The sequence below is a fragment of the Pan troglodytes genome, chromosome 11 (assembly GCF_028858775.2).
Source record: "Pan troglodytes isolate AG18354 chromosome 11, NHGRI_mPanTro3-v2.0_pri, whole genome shotgun sequence".
NCBI classification, from domain to species: domain Eukaryota; kingdom Metazoa; phylum Chordata; class Mammalia; order Primates; family Hominidae; genus Pan; species Pan troglodytes.
This window is the reverse complement of record NC_072409.2, coordinates 85,566,828-85,580,676: the sequence shown is the minus strand read 5'-3', so window position 1 is coordinate 85,580,676 and position 13,849 is coordinate 85,566,828. Positions and strand designations below refer to the sequence as shown.

General features: G+C 36.2%; 1 protein-coding gene across 1 annotated transcript in view; it reads right to left on the bottom strand.

Moving 5' to 3' along the window:
- Positions 1 to 13,849, bottom strand: part of LOC129135926 (uncharacterized) — a 458,825-nt gene that overhangs the window by 322,207 nt on the left and 122,769 nt on the right. Inside the window, exon 2 of the mRNA XM_054658004.2 lies at positions 1,300 to 1,415. Within this exon, the coding sequence (XP_054513979.1) occupies positions 1,300 to 1,415 (116 nt within the window). The remainder of the gene's footprint in view (positions 1 to 1,299; positions 1,416 to 13,849) is intronic.

The window sequence follows — 13,849 nt, the reverse complement described above, 5'->3', positions numbered from 1 at the left end:
TTGAGATTATAAAAAAATCAATTATCTTTTCCTAAGATTTGCTAAAAAAGCCAGAAAGATAAGTCAATTATGTACGTGGTTCAAAGGTATTTTTTGCCACTTCATTGTTTTTTTCTAAGATTAGCCTATATTCTGATACATTTGGGAAATAGCAAACCTAGATTATATTATAGAGAACTCACAAAGTCAGTCACTGGTCTATTGTTGTACAATTTTTAAAAGGAACAACTTTAAAACAGACCATTTTACTCTAACAGAAGACTAATTTAGAAGCTGAATCATCATAATTATCGGTGTATAAAAAATTCAAATGTCTCAGTTTGGAATTCAAGGTTAGTTAGTGCCTGGGCCCTCAGAGCTTTTCAGTTATTATTTTTTTTTAATGTCCTCAGTTTCCATTCTGTAGTCAAAATTCCTTTAGTCAGAGTACTATATTCTCATGCTTATTAGTTTCTTTACATTTTTACCTATATGCTTAGTTCCAGATCCTTAAAAATAATTATCTCAGTTTATAAACACAATATTTTGTAGGAACTTTTAAAAGCCAAGGAAATATTTCTAACCTCTACATGCCACCTTTATTACAAATTGTCTTTCTTTTTAACTACCTTATTTTGTTCTACGCTTGCCATCCTTTTTTCAGTCTCTACATTTTCTAGCCATCCTGGAAAGCCAGGACATTGGATGGTCTGCTTAAATTTTTTCTAGGCTTCCCATCCCCATGATAAATGCACACACACAAAAATCTTCTGTTTACTTTTAACCATCCTTACGACACACATTTCTCCATCAGGGATAATGTATTTGTTACATAATAATTTCCTTTGCTATTACAGTTTCATATTTGACTTAAGGATTTCATAACATTATAGTTATAGGCACAGAATATTTTCTTGCTCAGCCTTGTGCTACATATAATTTCATTCTCACAAAATGAACTCATGGTGCCTCCTTTGGAATAACATTATGTAGCAGTAATCGTATAGCAATGTGGCAGGCTTCTTTCACATAAGTATGAATAGGTAATAAAAATTTTAGATAAAATATGTAAATTTGCATTCACAACCATTAAATCCATAACATAGAGACAAGTGTGCAATTAATTACTTTATGGTATTACTGCAAATAAGTTAATAACTGGCTGGGTGCTATGGCTCACTCCTGTAATCTCAGCATGTTGGGAAGCTGAGTCAGGCAGATTGTTTCAGCCCAGGAGTGAGACCAGCCTGGGCACCATAATGAGATTCTGTCTTACAAAAACATTCTAAAAAAAATTAGTCAGATGTGGTAGGTTCATACCTGTGGTCCTAGTTACTGGGGAGGCTAAGTCAGGAATATCTGTTGATCTCAGGCGTTCAAGGCCATGGTGAGCTTTAATTGCACCACTGCATTCCAGCCTGAGTGATACAGCAAACCTGTATGTCAAAAATTACATATATATAATTTTTATTTTATACATATATATATATATATATACACACACATACACACATATATGATTATATACTGTTCCAATATCTAGTAACTGCTTTCTTCAGAGAGACTGCATATGGCTGTTCACATTATTGAATTCTAATGCATTTTAGCCTAACCTTAATTAGGCCATTTAACAAGAACAATCTTATTTCTCTGAAGGTATTCAGTCTCTCAAAGATCAGCTGTATCAACTGTTTTACTACCTTATGTTCACCAACCTCAGAAATACTCCCACCTCCCTCCTTTTACTCTCCTTATCTCTCCTCAAAATTTCCTCCTGTCTCTCTCAACCAGGTTGTTATCATCCTGGTATTTAACCACCCCTATCTAAATCTGTCTCTACTTTGCCAGCTCCCCAGTTTTTTTTTAATAGCTTCTCAAGACCTTGGTCCTGTTCCTCCAGTTCTCAGACCCTGAAAATAAGAAGCTGCAGAAACTCAGTTGCCCTCTTCTCAATAAGTTAATTTTAAGCCTTGGTCTTGATCTGACTTATTTGTTATAATAAAGAACTTCCCTGACCCATGCCCATACAGAGAGAAATTTTTTACATAATTCAGATTTGTCTTAGAGTCATGTTCTTCTAAGCTTTCAGACATTCACCAGTTAGCTCAATTCTTGTGTGTTCCACAGATGCCTCTTTATAGTTTGAAGAGACCAATGGATAAGAATCAACAGACTTACTTAAATAAAAATACACTAAGGCCTATCACAGAACTGAGAAGACTAGGAAAAAAAAAAAACTTAGATTCCATCCTTAGAGACTTCCCATAAAAAATAGACTGGTTAAATTATCAAAACTGTAAACAACAAAGAAATGAATTAGTCACTGATTATAGGCACCACTTAGAAAACATCTGGAAGAATTAATCAGGCCTAATGCTAGATAATCCTAAATGACCTGGATGCTCTGCTTAGTTACCAGCTTTATTAGTGGGTTCTATGCAGAATTAAGAGGCTATTATATCATATCCATTGCCAAAATGTCATTCACTCTGAAATCCATGCTTTAGCACAACATCATGAAGATGTAGGATGGGCTTATAAAATTAAAATTAAATCATAAAAGCTCATGACTCTTCAACTTAAATAAAAGGAAAATCATCTCAAATCCATAGAGCCATCCTCAATTACACTAAAGTATTTAACTTCAAACACAGGAGTTTCAATATCTCCCTCCCAAGGAGATGTGCCCTTCCCTGCCCCAAGATACTCTTAATACTATAGGGGGAATGATAAGTTAAATCAATGGGAATCTTCCCATTTCTGGTAGACACCAGAGCTACCTACTCCAACCTGAACACCTCAAAATTACCCATGGTAATTCTTTGAAGAACACAAACCACCTCTCTGTTGAGGTAAGATATATTACCCCTTTGTTGGCTCCTTTTGTATTTCTTGGACTCCATAATTCCTAGCATAGCTTTTTATTAATCCAGAATAATTATTAATCTATTGGCAGAAATTTATTTTCTAGTTAAATTGTTAATATTTCATGTTCACCTGAGGGACTAACCTTTGAAATGTCAGTCTTTTCTTCCACTGATCTTTGCCCTCTATTGTCTCTGATAGAACACTCCAGTTTTCTCACACTTATAACTCCCCAAACACTTGACAATGACAATCTCCAAATTCTAAATATGACCATTCACATACTTGATTTAGTTTGTAGTATAGGGATAACAGCAGCAGGGCATGTTTAGGAAGCAGGGTCCTTAGAGCTGGATGTAAACCTCACTTTGGCGTCTCAGTCTAACAAGGTCCTACACTAAAACCTGGGGCAATTAAAGGTTTCAGACTTAGCATTCAATAGTTGCTTGACAAGGGGCTCCTTATTTCTACCTCCAGCCCATGTAACACATAATTTTAGCTGTAAAATATCCTAATGGAAAGAGTTTCTAATTGGATCAAGATTTGTGGGCCATAAATAAAATTTAAAAAATCAAGGTTTCCTTTTGTCCCAAACCCTAATACTCTTCTTGCTTCCATACCCTCTAACACCATGTTATTTATATTTGTTGATTTGCTCTATTGCTTTCTTCATTATAACGTTTTGCCCTAATTCCTAATACCTATTTGCCTTTCCATGGAAAATTCAAGAATATGATTACACAGTCGCATCCTGGGGATTTACAGAAGCCCCCATTTATTTTGCCCAGTCAGTAAATAAAAATCAAAAGAAGCTGGGCTTACGTTGCAATTCAACCCTCATCCAATATGTTGTTTTCATCTTTCTTTGATTTACATGATTCAAGAATTTTTAGAAGACACACAGTACTTATTTAAAAATATTAGAACAGAAGTAATATAAGTTCTCAATATATAAAGTTCAATTCATGACCCCCTACTATTTAGGCCTGAGGGAAAAATCTTATTCCCAGATCTTATCAATACTATTCTTAATTATTCCCTGCCTCAAACCAAGAGTCAGCTTCAGGGATTTCTAAGACTAATTATCTATTGTGGAATGTGGATTATTAACTTCTTCTGCTATATTATCCCATTTATATTCATAACAAATTAGATTGTATCTAAACTTCTGCAATGGGAATCACTCTATAAAATTTTTTTATTTCTAAAAATATTTTTTCCTCCACCCTTACTTTGGAATTCCCTAATTACTCCTCGCCCTTCTCCCTCATTTTTCATGAAAGAAAATGACATACCTTAGGTTTCCTATCTGAAAAATGCAACAGAAACTACAGGCTCATGGGATATTTTAGCTTTATCATACATCCTGTATCTCAAGCTTTGTCTTACTTGTACATGATCAGTGGTAGGAAGAGCAGAAATAATTGAAGCCATAGTTGACCTTTGCTAGGTCTTACCCTGAACATCATATATCTCATGCAATTTAGACTCTTCTAACTCATATCACTGTAAATATTTGGCTTCTCAGCTCACCTCTAATTAACTCTTATGCTTTTTCCTTCTCACATCACTGTTTATTGCTGTCAACTCAATCATATCACGATCCTCCTTTTCCCAACTGAAGTAAACACACGATTGTATTACAGCCACTCAAGCCTCAACCTTCCTCTTCCCTGAACATTGAGAATGCCCTTGCGAATCCAGACCTTACCCTTTTTTGTTGATGGTTCATGTCTCTGCACCTTTAGGAGGAAATATCAAGGTACAATATCCCATTATAGATTTGTAAACCCCATACAATATATGCCACTATGTTTCAGAGTCATCTCAAATCACTGAATTTGTGTCTCCCACAAGAGCTATTTCTTTGACTGAAGAAAAAGAGATATCATTTACATAGCAGGTATGTATGATTTTTTAGGTAGTACCTGAGTGTGGCATGTTATTGAAAACAAAAAGATTTTTGACCATAGAGGGGGTGTGTTGGTTAATATTGTCAACTAGATTGGATTGAAGGATGCAAGGTATTGTCTGGGTGTTTCTGTGAGAGTGTTGCCAAAGGAGATTAACATTTGAGTCAGTGGACTAGGAGAGGCAGATCTCCCCTCAATCCTGGTGGGCACCATCTAGTCAACTGCCAGTGTGGCTACGATAAAAGCAGGCAGAGGAACATGGAAAGACTAGACTGGCTAAATCTTCTGGCCTCCATCTTTGTCCCGTGCTAGATGCTCCCTACCCTTGAACATCGGACACCAAGTTCTTCAGCTTTTGGACACTTGGACTTGCACCGGTGGTTTGCCAGTGGCTCACGGGCCTTCGGCTATGGACTGAAGGCTGCAGTGTCCGTTTCCCTGCTTTTGAGGTTTCGGGACTCAAACTGGCTTTCTTGCTCCTCAGCTTTCAGACTGCCTATTGTGGGACTTCACCTTTGTGTGGGACAATATTCATTAAAAAAACTTTCTTTCATATATACATCTATCTTATTAGTCCTGTCCCTCTAGAGAACAATAACTAATGCAAGGAGCATCAATTAAAAATGAAAAACATGTGTCCGACATATTAGAAGTTCTGTTATAGCCAAGAAAGGTGGCCATTCTCAAGGTAGAAACACACATGGGTGCCAATAGTCCTAAAATAAAAGGAAACTCACTAATTGATCAATATGCTTAGGTGGGTATCTCAGAAAGCTGTTCCATTCTCAGTCCAATCAGTCAGGATTTTAAGTCTACTGTATTTACAATCTGACCCTTAATTGAGGAATTTAAAATCTTCCAATTTAAAGTCCATGAACAAAATGGCCAAGTTGTATATTTTAACCACCCGGTTAGACTTAGAAGACATTCAACTGACCATGTGGCTCCCCCGCCCTAGATTTAGTGTTTGACATTTACAAGATCACTCACCATGGAAGGGAGAAACTAAATAAACTCCTCTGCCAACATTGGTGGGCAAATTTCACTCTCTATCTGGTGCTGTCTTTGTACCCCGTCTGTTGAAAACATAACCCTAGTGAAGATGTAAAGACAAGAAAGGAAGCTAAATCTATTAGCAAGACATTTTCTTAACCGGAAATTAGATTTTAGCCATTTATCTAAATATCATGGATATCAATATTTTCTTAAGTATCTTCTGCATGTCCTCTCACTGCCTTGAAGCTTCCCATTGTAAAAGTTTCATTGCCATACTATTGCTAAACCTTTGTTAGAAAATGTATTCTCCACATGGGAAATTCCACTGGCTCTTTCAAGTGACAGAGAGACTAATTTCAAAAGTAAAGTAATACAACTAAGTTAAAGAATTATCCATTTATCTCAAAAATTGCACTATCTTTATCCTCAGTCATCTAGAGTGATAGAAAGACCTAATGGACTATTAAAATTAAATATGACTAAACTTTAAAAGAATTCATTTTCTCATTGCTGTTATCCCTGATTTCCCTTGAGTCCACTCCTGCTGGGTCGTTTCAACTGTCTACACATGAAGTAATAACTGGACAACTGGACAGTCCATAAGAACTCCCTATACTGCCTGAACTCTCAAAGATTCTAACCTAGTCAACCCAGACATTCTAAAATACTGCAAAAGATATATTAATTATACCCATCATTAATCTCAGCAGGTTGGGTTGATGATTTTCCTCCCATCTCCCATCCAAACCACTCCACAATCAAGAAATGAAGATTTAGTATTCTGAAGAGAGCATCACTAGAAAGCTAATGTTAAACTCTGCAGGAAGGACATTTACATCATTCTTCTTATCACTAGCATGGTTGCCAAACATCAGGGGATCTAACTTTGCACTCATACTACTCAACTAAAAAGATACAAAAGCTAGTATGAATGGAAGTCCATCCCAATGGGAGACCTAAAACTAAGACTGTCTCTCAGGAGCTCCCAGAATCAGATAGTGTCATAAGTATACAGCTTTTCCAGTAATTTCAAAACAAGTAGACATCATGAGGAGGAGGTAATTTTCCACTTTATATGTGAGAACAACACACCCTAGGATTCCCTTGCTTATTTCCTATTTTCAGAATTGTATTTGTCCTTTACTTCATCCTTCTTCTTTATCCTCTTCAGTGACAACTTTGTTGTCTGCATACTTCTCCTCATTGTAAACACAGCCTTCCATAAGGAGTCGTACTTTGTGTTACCTTCTTCTCCACCTTAGTGAAGCTGTTTTCCCTATAATGACTCCCCATTATTCCAAGGATCCCCAATATATCTTATTCCCTCACTCAACTCATAGCACAATCTTATAGTCCTATTTCTAATTGCTGGTTATGTACTCTTTTTCCTCTGGAAGCCTCTAGTTTCCCCCAAATTCCTAAACTTGTCTTGATTGAAGGGCATCCTTTGTGTTAGCACAGGGAACTTTATCGTCTCCCTCTAGATTTGAAAAGGAACACCCTTCAACATTAATACTTTTTAAAAGGCCAACATTTGTTTCTACCTGAACATAAACAAGGTTCTTTTCATCAGCGTATGTATTTGCAATTGCACCTGATTTCTCACCAACACAAATATCTACATTATTATAGGAGACAAGAATACATATTCCTCGTCTTATTATATGCATGTAATAGACTCAGATAACCATAAGTTTAATTTTACCTGGCACAGTTAGGACTGTCTTACAAAAAAATAATAAAACAAAAACAAAAAACTGGGAACTATTATCTTTTGAACTTTACAGGACAACGACTCCATCAAAAGAGCTCATAAACCCCAAAGAGCAATCTACTGGACAGTTATACACAGGAACCCTGCATAGCCCTGTCTTAGTACATTTGGGCCTGTACAACTGAATACTATAGACTCAGTGTCTTAAAGAGCAAACAGTCCTTTTCACAGTTTTGGAGGCAGACATGTTCAAGATCAAGTTGCCAAGAGATTCACCATCTGCTGAGAGCCCACTTCCTGATTCATAGTCAAGGCCATCTTCTTCTGTCCTCATGTGGCAGAGGAAAAAAGAGCTTTCTGGGAGCATTTAAAGGCATGTAAAGGGGCACTAATAACATTTGTGTGCACTCAACCCTCATTACCTAATCAGCTGCTAAAGACTCCATCTCCAAATACCATCACATTGAGGATTAGCTTTTAACATAAGAATTTTAAGGATACATAAATATTTTCTCTATAGAATCCCTAATGAGACATATTTTATTTGAAACAAACACATCCATCACTCCTTGCCAGTTGGACTGGATCCTGTGATCTGGCTAATCTAAGTAGGCTTTATTAAACCTTTAAAAGACACTTTTTTTTTCTGATCTTAACTACTTTATTATTTCTGAGCCAAGTTTTTCAGGCACTAGACGATCCAAAAGGTCTGCAAAATGTTTTACAAGTGCAAGACTAGGTGCAAAATCTTAGCCCTATAAGGAGGTCCTGGTTTTCATTTTCCATCAAATTGTCAGAAAGCTTTAGAAGAAAAATCTAAGAGATTGAGAGTAGACCTAAAAGGCTATCTACCATAGTAGTTCTTGTACGGGCAACTTTCATGACTGCTATATGACCAATCAGTAAGTTCACTGAAATTCCCACAATTTCCATGCTATTCTCTGGAAAACAAGCAGAACTACAGGAATTCTCACTGAAACTATAAACATCATTGCCAGAGAAGTACAGAAACTTTAGCAAGTGGTCCTCTGCAATTATCTAACATTGGACATGATCTAGCTTTTCAAGAGGATATTTATGCAGTGGTCAGAAGTGACTACTGTGCATTATGTTCCCTGAAACCTGTTTAATGTTTATGCCTTCACCAAAAATATTCAGACAACAAACTGAAATATTTGTCAGATTGCCATTCTCATCCTCATCCTGCCATCTAAGGACACTTCAGGCCCAATGTCCCTTCAAATCTCAAATCTTGGTTTTCTTCCCCTGTTCAAATGTCAATAATTATTCTTTTAAATTTATTTCATTTCATTATTTTTCTATTTATTATAGGCCTCTCATCTAATGCCTAGCCAAGAAGATCCTCCAGCAGCTGTCAGTACAACAACATACTTTACAAATTGCAAACCTAGTCCTCAAAGTTAACAAGAACATGAAGGCCAACCCAACCCTGAAAATCATTTTGCAAACCTTAACTTCACAATAAATCTGATTCCATTCCTAATAAATTTTAAGGACAAACTTTGTTTGTAGTAAACAACAGAGGATGGGGTGTGTGCTGATCCCAAATCTGACCAGTTGCTCACAATTACCCATAACTTATTCATTGCTTTGACTTGATCAAATTTTATTCAATCATGTTTCCTCCTCTAGGGCCTCTAAACTTTGGGTCACTACTCAAGATTGAAAAAGCACTAAAGTACAGAATAACCCTTTAACACTTTATTCCAAGAATGACCAGATTGCTGAGAGAAATGTTTTTCTGTTGAAGCATTCTGCTCAGCCCACTGCCTGCCCTTCTCCCACACAAAGCTTTTAGCAGCCCTGCTGACGTTTCTCTATAAAAGAAAAATCTTTCTCTGTTTGATTTTTAGACACTTGTAGATTCAGAGTTTCGAGCATTCTGCCTTCTGCAATGGTCTTTTTGAATAAAGTTTATCTATATCTGGTTTTCTTTTTAATTGATACCAGTGAGCTTAGAAGAAGACCTACACACCTCAGATGTTGATTACAGCCTTTGAGACATTGATCACAGACCTGGTTAGTCTCCTGACCCATGGAAATGTGAGGTAATAAATATGTGTTGTTTAATCCACTAAGCTTGTAGTGATTTGTTACTCAGCTATAGAAAACCAATAAATGTGAAAATGCATAATGTGAATTTGAGTCCCAGCAGAGATTAGAACTTAAAACATGGTTTTTAATAAAAGAAGTATATTAAACACTTTTAATACATTCCATGTAATTGTTTTCTCTGTATTTCACTTGGTGTTAACTAGAAATTTTCTTTAATTTCATTTTATGTAGTTAATACAATAATCTATATTGACTCAAATCATATTTTGTATTGAAAAACTATTTATTTCATGATAAACTCTCTGGAAGATGCCTCAGGAGGTTAACTATTCATGATCAAGACATTTCCTATTCAAGCCTATAAGAAAAATATTATATTTTTAAATGATATCATATACAATATTTGAATAGAGTGATTTTCCCATAGTGCATTACATCTACAAATTAAAAAATATTATATTTGCTGGCCAATAATATTCAGTTAAAGTAAATATCAGTAGACATGTTTTCCATTTTATTTTCATTACAGAGCCATTTCTGGCATAATAGAAAATGGAGGCAGAACATGGTAGAAAAGTGAATGTTTATTCTGAAATGCGAGGACTTAGCACAAAGATGGATTTGACAGTTAGTAGAGTAAATAATTTTGTGAAATAATAAAGGTACATTTTAGGGATTTGATTTTGATTTTGTAATAAGTAGATGATTATTTTCCTCTGCCTTGGAGTAAATGGCTCCTATGTGGCATTTTTTTTTTAGTTGTAAAGTAAAAACAAATTTAACCTGTAACCAATTATTAATAAGGATGTCGAAAAATTTTCATTCAAATAAAATAACTTCCTACCTTAGAATTTGATGGAACACAGACATGTTAGTTTAAAAGTTTGCTCTAATTTAGCAAAAATGCTCAATATGCATATGCAAACTAAGTAAGTAGATTGTAACAGCATGCAGCTATTTTCTGATAATAATTTTAAAAATTAAAGGCATAGATTTAGATTTAATTCAATAGTACTACCACCCAGAAAAGGTGCTGATTTACCCAAGCAGAATCTCAAAGAGGCTCTGGATTTAAAAACGGGAAGTTCAACAGGAAGGAATGATCAAAGAAAGGCAGATAGAATGAAAAAGGAAGCAATAAGTGGAAATCACTATATGAGTCAACTCTGCCACTTTCCCTGTCCCTTCCTCATCCTAGAAAAGACTCGAAATTAGGTGAATTGAGCTATCCAGTAAATGTGGATTTGTACCACATTTGTTGGTATTTAGGGTCACCCAGCACAAATGTTCTAGGGCTACAGCTATGCTGAAAAGAGAAAATCCTGCTCATGTGCACAGAACTTCTAGTCTATTTGAAAGAAAAAGAAAACAAAGTATTCCATGGTGTTTTTGTGCCACATTTTCTTAATCCAGTCTGTCATTGTTGGACATTTGGGTTGGTTCCAAGTCTTTGCTATTGTGAATAGTGCCGCAATAAACATACGTGTGCATGTGTCTTTATAGCAGCATGATTTATAGTCCTTTGGGTATATACACAGTAATGGGATGGCTGGGTCAAATGGTATTTCTAGTTCTAGATCCCTGAGGAATCGCCACACTGACTTCCACAATGGTTGAACTAGTTTACAGTCCCACCAACAGTGTAAAAGTGTTCCTATTTCTCCACATCCTCTCCAGCACCTGTTGTTTCCTGACTTTTTAATGATTGCCATTCTAACTGGTGTGAGATGATATCTCATCGTGGTTTCGATTTGCATTTCTCTGATGGCCAGTGATGGTGAGCATTTTTTTATGTGTTTTTTGGCTGCATAAATGTCTTCTTTTGAGAAGTGTCTGTTCATTTCCTTCGCCCACTTTTTGATGGGGTTCTTTGTTTTTTTCTTGTAAATTTGTTTGTAGGGACATGGATGAAATTGGAAATCATCATTCTCAGTAAACTATCGCAAGGACAAAAAACCAAACACCGCATGTTCTCACTCATAGGTGGGAATTGAACAATGAGAACATACGGTCACAGGAAGGGGAACATCACACTCTGGGGGCTGTTGTGGGGTGGGGGGAGGGGGGAGGGATAGCATTAGGAGATATACCTAATACTAAATGACGAGTTAATGGGTGCAGCACACCAGCATGGCACATGTATACATATGTAACTAACCTGCACATTGTGCACATGTACCCTAAAACTTAAAGTATAATAATAATAAAAGAAAAAAAAAGAAAGAAAAAAAATAAAAAGCACTGAAACAATTTAGGAGAAAAATGAAAAAATTTTTAATTGCTACTCTCTGAAGCATTTGGGAAGAAAATATATCATCTGCTGGAAAATGAAGCAATAGATAAATACACTTTTTTTTTCTTTTTTGTGACGGAGTCTCACACTGTCACCCAGGCTGGAGTGCAGTGGCGCGATCTCGGCTCACTGCAAGCTCCGCCTCTCGGGTTCACGCCATTCTCCTGCCTCAGCCTCCCGAGTAGCTGGGACTACAGGCGCTGGCCACAACGCCAGGCTAATTTTGCTTTTGTATTTTTAGTAGAGACGGGGTTTCACCATGTTAGCCAGGATGGTCTCAATCTCCTGACCTCGTGATTCGCCCGCCTGGGCCGGCCTCCCAACGTGCTGGGATTACAGGCGTGAGCCACTGCGCCAGCCGAGAAATACACGTTTTGATATTACAATATAAATGCCAAAAGAAAATTTTCATTATAATATTTGTAAAATAAAGTTGTAAAAATCTCAGGGTGTAAAACAAAAAGCAAAAAAACAAAAGAAAACACGAACAGAATGTTTAGAGACAGAAAATTTGTGCACATAAAAATTAGGAGGGCAGTCAAATAAGAAAGACAAGAAAGAAAAGACACAATGTGAGTTCCAAGATACAATACTCACCCTGAAAATGTAGACTATTACGTTGGAAAAACCCTTCTAGACACTTGCTTAGGAAAAGATTTCATGACCAAGAACCCAAAAGCAAATGCAACCAAAACAAAGATAAATAGATGGCACTTAAACTACAAAGCTTCTGCACAGCAAAAGAAACAATCAGCAGAATAACCAGAGTGGGAGAAAATCTTCACAATCTATACATATGACTAAGGACTAATATCCAGAATTTGCAAGGAACTCAAACAAATCAGCAAGAAAAATACAAACAATTCCCATCAATAAGTGGGCTAAGGACATGAGCAGACAATTTTCAAAAGAAGATATACAAATGGCCAACAACCATATGAAAAAACAGTCAACATCACTAATGATCATATAAATGCAAATCAAAACCATAATGCGGTAACACCTTACTCCTGCATAAATGGCCATAATAGAAAAATTACAAATGTTGGTGTGGATATGGTGAAACAGGAACACTTTTACACTGCTGGTGGGAATGTAAACTAGTACAGCCATTATGGAAAACAGTGTGGAGATTTCTTAAAGAACTAAAAGTATATCTACCATTTGATCCAGCAATCCCACTACGGAGTATGTATCCAGAAGACAAGAGTCATTATATGAAAATGATAGTTGCACATGCAAGTTTATAGCAGCACAATTCACAACTGCAAAAATATGGAACCAGCCCAAAATGCCCAACAATCAATGAGTAGATAAAGAAATTGTGGCATATATACATTCACCAACACAAACACTGCCACACATATGTGTGTGTGTATATATATATATATTTATATATATATATATATACACACACACACACACACACTGTGGAATACTACTCAGCCATGAAAAGGAACAAAATGATGGCATTTGCAGCAACCTGAATGGAATTAGAGACCGTTATTCTAAGTGAAGTAACTCAAGAAGGGAAAACCGAACACTGTATGTTCTCACTCATAAGTGGGAGCTAAGCTATGGGGATGTAAAGGCATGATACAATGGACTTTGGGGAATTGGGGGAAAGGGTGGGAGATGGGTGAGGGGGTAAAAACAACTATACATTGGGTACAGTGTACACTGCTCGGGTGATGGGTGCACCAAAATCTCAGAAGTCACCAGTAAAGAACTTACTTATACAACCAAACACCACCTGTTTCTCAAAAACCTATTGAGATAAAAAAAATTTTAAAAATCAATAAAAGTTCTACCTAAAAGCCAGAAAAGAGGAACAGATGAACAAGCAAAAATGAAACTAAGAGAACATAAACAAGAAGGTAGATTTAAAGCCAACATATAGAAAACTACCATAAGCATAAATATTCTAAAAACTCCAGTTAAAAAGGCAAAAATTGTCAGTCTAGATAAAAAAGTAATGATGTCTACAAAAAGCAAAGAACCATACACACAAAA